This window comes from Cyprinodon variegatus, unplaced genomic scaffold (genome assembly GCF_000732505.1).
Source record: "Cyprinodon variegatus isolate N-32 unplaced genomic scaffold, C_variegatus-1.0 Scaffold219, whole genome shotgun sequence".
NCBI classification, from domain to species: Eukaryota; Metazoa; Chordata; class Actinopteri; order Cyprinodontiformes; family Cyprinodontidae; genus Cyprinodon; species Cyprinodon variegatus.
The window spans coordinates 862966-870396 of NW_015150672.1; the positions used below are offsets into that span (position 1 = coordinate 862966).

The 7431-nt window shown below is 35.6% G+C and overlaps 1 protein-coding gene across 1 annotated transcript in view; it reads right to left on the minus strand.

Moving 5' to 3' along the window:
• The window catches only part of chga (chromogranin A), a 12344-nt gene extending 6832 nt beyond the window's left edge, over positions 1-5512 (minus strand). Inside the window, exons 1-3 of the mRNA XM_015380649.1 lie at positions 5232-5512; positions 4943-4992; positions 1812-1905 (exon numbers count right to left, since the gene is read on the minus strand). Coding sequence (XP_015236135.1) covers positions 1812-1905; positions 4943-4992; positions 5232-5277 — 190 coding nt within the window. The 5' untranslated portion in view covers positions 5278-5512. The remainder of the gene's footprint in view (positions 1-1811; positions 1906-4942; positions 4993-5231) is intronic.
• Positions 5513-7431: the final 1919 nt, after the last annotated feature.

The window sequence follows — 7431 nt, forward strand, 5'->3', positions numbered from 1 at the left end:
AAGAAATTTTACAGCATTTAGTTTACAAAGAGAACAAGAAATGGTTTAGCTGCATAACAGTGGACGAAATGCCCGTTTTATATTTTCTTACAAATATTCATCATTAATAATTCAAAACTTAGATAACAAGAAAAAGAGGAAAGTAGCTACTGCAGATTTACAGTGAGTTTCAGCACCACAGATTGCCACTGATTGGCCATACAATAGAAACATAAGGAGAAGAGCTATTTATTTCATTATACAATATACTTTTTTTTCCTTTGTAACAAAGATGAATCTGCTTTTTTCACTGGAGTATCTCACATAAATCATTATTTGTCACAAGCTTCTTTTTCACTTAAAATGATCCATCCATCCATTTTTCGTCACACTTATCCCTGTTGGGGTGGCGAGGGGTGCTGGTGCCTATCTCCAGCTATCAATGGGCAAGAGGCAGGGTACACCCTGGACAGGTCACCAGTCTATTGCAGGGACTTAAAATGATCATTTTAATTAAAAGTATTTGTGGAAAAACAAAAAGTGGCACCACACTGTACCCCACCTCTAAAATGGACAGTACACTAGAAAAATATGTTAATAGCTGTGATGGTGTACAGTTCAACACACAATATGTCTCTAAAATAACCATTTCGAAATAATGACCACTAACATTTTTGAGCTTGCAACTGACTTTCAAACTTGCTAAATATAGGTGCAGAAACTTAACTTGCAATTTATTTCAAGTTTGATTCTATTTAATGCAGGTGGTAAGCAAATACTTAAGCATATCCTATTCCAACTATTTTACATGTTCTGATGATCAACAGATAAGCTAATTTCTGGCACCTGCAGTTGTTCTCATTTTAGAGACATAAACACTGTGTCCACTGGTGTGTTCACAAGGTTGGTAGATCAGTAATAATTGGAGACAATGTTAGACAACAGTGACATATAGAAAATATGCATTTATCCAAAATTAATAAAAATATAGGTTTAGAGAGTATCTGAAGAGACTTTCATTTACACTAAAGGACTTGCAGTAGTTCCTAACATTTTTTCCAGTTTTTTGGACAAAGAAGTAGGGCTAAATATAGAAGCCTTTCTTTGAAGGAACACGTCCAAGCCGCCTGGACTTACATCTCCCAAAACCTTGCAAGAAAATGTTCTGATGAAACTAAACTTGAGAATTTGAGCCATAATTATAAAAAGTCTGGTACAATGAGCCACACCCAAAGAACCCCATTTCTGTTCTAAGACATGTTGGAGGTTGCTTTTTTTTCCAAGTAGTTGAAATCATAAAAAGTAAGTTTAGAACCCATGCCATCAGAAGTCTATCAGAAATCTAAATATGAAAATGGGTTTGAATTTTATGCATGTTGATTACAAAACCTTAGGAGGATTTCATTGGAAAAAAATCTTTGAAGGGCCCATCCAGAACTTAATCTTACAGATTTGATGGTCACCCTCAGAGGACTGTGACATGAGTCACAGTCAGATCCAGCTGAGTCAAAGTGAGCAAATATTGCCTAGCAAGGACAAGGAAAATTATAGACTCATGTCTTTCTCTTTATAATGCATGGTTAAGGACAAAACTAATTGGAAAAGGTTTTTAAAATTTTACAATAACGTTTTAATATGAAAAAATAGCATCTTAACAGGGTTTTTGATCAGTTTTAAAAACCCACTGCAGCTGATAGAAGCCCACAAACCATTTCAGTGATGCAGACTTTTTTAAATGCTAATTTTATGCTAGAAACTGCTGATTGCTTAAAGAACTCTTCCTTGCATTTCACAGTCAACATACCAGAAGTGTTTATTTTCTATTAACTTACCAGTTTTCAGGGTGTCTAGACATTCCTGACTGACAGGAACTTTCTTCGGTCTTGATAGTACATCCGCCAATGCCTCAACAATGCATTTCATCACCTGTGGATGATGAAAATTTAAGGCTTAAAAACATTTACTTTTGCTCTTTGCGGTCAGTATCTTGCATACAGAAGATAGCTGTCTAGATCCTCTTTTTTATGCAAACAAATGTAATATACCAACAAAAATATTGTGACCAGCACCACTTAGTAAGATTAGTAAGAAAACTACAAAAACAATAAAAAACAATCTTGAGATATTCTTTTTGTTTAGGTGAAATGTAGTATTGACACAGCAAGAAGCATCTGGAAGTCAGAACATTGTGCAGTTTAATACTCCCTTGATTTATTTATATATTTATCACTCCAACTGTATTCATTTTTCATGATCTTTTGCCAAATGAAAACCATTTGCTGATGAGTGTAAATCCTTCGTGCTGCTGATAAAAATTTTCCTCAGAGCTGAGTCATATGCAGCCAAGATTCACTGAATGACCAAGACCTTTAAATGAAGTAGGTGAATGAGTCGATCTAAAAGAACAACAAAAAAAAGAACAGTGAGGCTATCACAGGTTTTGGATTAAACTAAAAGCTATTTAGGGTGCATCCAACATTGCATTTCTTAAATTGATGCAATCCTAAAACATTTTAAAACAGTTCATGTGAACATTATCTTTGCACCTAGTTCCCTTCTGTATCATGATACAATAATCAAAGCAAAAAGTGAAGATATAAAATGAGTTAATCAATATAGGCAAGGACTGCTTATGAGAAAATAGCAATAAAAAGAGATGCCTATTCTGGAGACATTCTGTTGGGAGGGATAGTGCAATAATAATTGCTATAAATGATTTACAAACGATCTTTAAATATGTATTTAGTCTACTGATACCAATAAAGGTCATTGTATGTACTTAATAATTACACCTTTTAAACTACTCAGACATTAACTGCCATTGTCTGAATGTATAGTTCTCTGTAGGTTGTTTAAAAGTCTGCAATTATATTGTTTCTTTTTACAAAAAATAATTTTAATGTTTTTCTCTTCTGTTACTTAAATGTGTTTCTTATTTTCAGATTCTTATTTTTTCCCCTTGGTTTCAAATTATTTCTTGCCCAAATGTATTACCTAATATAATTCTGGCCAGTTTGTTTGCTTTTATCAGTTTTTTTAAGGTGATGGTGACTAAGGCAGAAGGAAAAATAACTGATGAGTACATGGCCGCGGGAAGTGGGGGTGCTGCAGCAGTGGCGAGAGGGAGACTTTAAAAAAATGTATTAAAAATACTTAGCAAAATTTATAAACTTCTTATAAATGTTTTATTTTACTGTTACATTATTTAGATTTTATTTTAATTATTTTAAGGCCTAATCAACACAAATTCACAGAAGTTACGTTGTCATGGAAAGGTCAAGCAAGCTAGAGCATGATATCCCTGTTGCGACAGCAGACTAGTAAATGTCATTATAATCTAATGACAGAAACAAGGAGGACATATGGCACAGAAATGCATTTCGAATTTTTCCGCTCATGAGAGACTTTATCGCCACCACCCCAGAGCGCACCTGAACATTTGGACACCTGTAACTAGGCAAAACACCCTGCCTGTAGCTCAAAATAAGAGAATGGTGCTGCCTCCCACATTCATATCTATTCATGCAGTTTAAAGTAACCATTGCATTTTTAGAGTTTTATTTTGATCTTGTGTTCTTTATGTAATGGCAAACTGTTCAATATCATTTAAATAGTATAACAATATAATTATTTCCTTGTGGTTTGCATAAAAGGATTTTGGAGTTAATAGTCAATTGTGACATGATCACAGTGACTCCGGTTCATGCCAGCTGACCAAATCCATGTTGTTATATTGTTATTGTGAAGTTTAATTAAGAGCTCATATATTCACCTGAGAACAGAGTTTTTTCTTTGTGTTACAGACCCTGGTTGCATGCACTGAAGTATATATGACAAAGTAGTCAATCTGGGTGTGTGTTTCCTGGATGGGGCTGCCTGTGGAAAATGTTGACAAGTTCCTTTTTATCTCTGCCTCTTTCTGTATGTCTGCTTCTGTCTCCTTGAACCCCAGTTGGCCTCGGCAGATTGCTGGTCACACTGAGCCTGGTTCTGCAGATGGTTTCTTCCTGTTAAAAGGGAGTTTTCCTCTTCACTGTCGCTAAAAGCATGTTTGGTGTGAGGGATTGCCTTCAAGTCAACTAGTTGTTGCAATCAACTGGTTTTCCTTAGATAGAAAACTTTGAATCAATTTGACTGTATGATCTGGTTGAATTGTTTCTGTAGAGTGCCTTGAGATGACATGTTGGGAATTGGCGCTATATAAATAAACTGAAATTGAATCTCAATCTATTTGATTATCTCTTTTTTTTTATTTTATTTTACAAAGGCCTATAGGCTAATAGGACTTTTGTCCAAAACAGGAAGAGATTTTTACAGCACCCCTGTTCAAAATTAGTTCCAGGCTCCCTGGATGTGGACCAAGCTTGGTTCAAAAGAACATGTCTAGCAGATTTTATTGGAGCTGCAATGTAAAATAATGGATTTCTTGCTATTTTTACCCATCTACTAGAATGCCTTTGGATATTCTTATGGCCTCTAGCTCTTTTTACAGTAGAACATTTTTTCAGCCTGATTCACAACCAAGAGCAGCAAGGACAACTAAGGCACCAGAAATGCCCCTAATAAGCCCCATACTCCTTGTCTTTGGTTATATTCCAGACTAATGAACTCCTCATCTAGGCTGTTTTCTTTTATTTTATTCAATTGTAAGATTCCTATTCTTGAAGAAAATACCTTTGCTCTGGGAGATAATTTCATGACAACATAAATCCTGCTATTCAGTGCGCATATAAGCTCCCAATTAGTATGTATAGATTTTGTGATTAAGGTGCTTCAGGTTGAACTGTAAGGATCAAGTAAGTCTATTACTGCACAGCTTTGCAGAGTAATACGCAGAAACATTGGGTCATTTTTCAAATTAGAAAAATTAGGGTTTTTTTTAAGTCTGAAATACAGACAAAGTGTTACTAGATGTGTTATGTAAATCCCTGTTTTTATCACAGATACTGTCAGATTATCTCACCTCTACGTCCTCATTCTCCAGCTGACTTGAAGTCACCGGCAATGACAGAACTGCAAGACAAGAAAGAAACGGGTTGTGTTTAAAACCATCTCTATGGAGCTGTTTTAACAGCAGGTGTATCTAGAAAACAAAGGTTGTATCAAGGCTGAATGTGAGCAAGGTGCCGCTGGATTCACTCCGTGTCTGATTGGAGACCCGCCGCCTGTCGCTGTCCTTGGTGCTGAACCTCTGCAGCAACGTCTTTTTTAAAGAAGGGATCTTTCAGTAAGGATTATCATGTATTTCTTACCGCAGTTGGACAAAATAGTGAGAATAAGCAGTCCTCTCCCGATCATGTTGAATACGAGGTGAATTAAGCTCTCCAGGAATAAAGCAAAACAGCGAAGCTTTCTTTTCTGGCTTGGATTTTTCTTTTTTAACAGAATCTTGGAGATAAGACGTCGAATCACGGACGCATTCTGTGCAAAAAAAACTTGGTCGTCTTTCGGTATTTCTGGAGAGCTGAATTATTTTTTTATTACACCAGCAAGCTGGCAGCTACCCGTCCCCCCCGGTCTCTCTACTGACACTTCACCGCAATAGCAGCGCCCTTATACGGCTAGGTGGGAGGAAATGACATCATCTTGGGACGGGAGGATGATGTCGCTCCTCGGTGGGTTTGAAGGGCGTGAACAGGTGGAGATCAGCCCAGGTGAGAACAATAGTAATGGCTTCTAATCATGTCTTTGAAAGCGCATATTATTTTAGTTTGGTTTTCCAGCGTTTTTTACAGTTTGGTATGAAAAGGTACATTAGGTTTTACAAATATTTGCAGATCTAAAAACAGCAAATCACAACAAGTAAAAGCTTAACCCAGGTAGTTACATAGGTTTGATTTTTCCTCTCAATTGTATTTATTTGTCAAGGGAATGCATGTAAACAACTAAAGAGCTTCTGCAACAATAAACTTGGCCTTAGGACCAATATTTACATATTAGTAATTCACTGCAGTGCGTTTTATTGATATTTTCTGTGATAAATACATATCCATTGGGCAAAAGATGTCAGTTAAATATCAAACACTGCTATGAAATTGTTATCATAATTTACTCACAAAACTTAAATAAACTTGACATCAATCTTTTGACACCAATTTGATGTATGTCAAATAATTTTTTTTAATGTAATTTTAACATGAATCCATTGATCATTAGGATATAGAGTAGAGCATCCCTTTAAAGTAATGCATCCATATGTAAAAAGTATAACATATTTGTCATCTAAGGCACACCTATGCACTAATCAATGTGTATAATCAGTATCTTGTTATGGCACACCTATGAGGTAGGATGGATTACCTCAGCAAAAGAGAAGTGCTTACTATTACAAATTTAGACTGGTTTGTGAACAAAATTTTGGGGAAATGGTAATATTGGGTACGTGAAAAAAGTTTTAGAAAAAACCTAAAACCAAAAGTGTTGCATTCATATTTTTGTTTATTGTAAATCGTTGTATATAGGAAGAATAATTTTAAATCAAAGTACACTTTTTAACCTTGCTAAGTTCTTTGAGAAAATTCTAATGTGGACAATACAAACTTTTGGTTTATATCAGTGAATAAACGGCAGCACAAACACCAAGGATCACCGCGGGGTTAAGGTTGTGGAGAAGTTTTAAGTACGTTTACCTTATAAAGCATTATCCCAGCATTTTAAATCAGAGATCGGAGCTCAGTTCAACCTTTTGTTCTAAAATACAAAGAGAAAGGTACAACAGAATCACCGATAATGGTTTGGCCAGCCAGCTAGACTGACAGGCTTGGTTACCGGTAGGAGAGCCACAATCAAAGATGCATCTCAGCTTATGGAAACATCAGGGGTCCATTTCATGAAGCAGGTGTAACAAACTCAGATTCAAATTCGCAACTCTAAATTGATCTAGCTTAAAGTCAGGAACTCTGAGTGTTCAGTTAGTTCAATCAATTTTAACTATGTCCACTAAGAGTTAAGCTCATGCGCAACAAGTATGAAAAACCATTATGACTGGAGCACCGATTCGACGAGTAACCATGACAACAGGCAACAGGAGATGCATATTTCACCCCACTGGAACTAGAGATTTTAATACAGAAATGCAAAAAAAAATTTAATAACAAAGGTGAATACTGTATGTTTAAAAGACAGAGAAACAGCTCTACAGCTACAAAGGAGAGGAAGATTGCAAAGGAGAAGATTGTTGCTCCAATTAATGCGTAAGTTTATATGAAGTGGACTATGGCAGGCCGTTTTTACATTTATTAAAAGCACTCTCCTCTCTGTTGTTACATTTCTACTGTAGATCACTAAAATAAGATTCTACCTGATCAAAATCACACTCCAACACCTAACTGTAATGATATATTTTCTAAATCAAATTTTTGTAAACTGAATTTTAGAAAGTAAAAAAAACAAAATTATGCAAGTAAGAATTAAGTTTTATATATCTAGAAATGTTTACACATTTTAATTGGC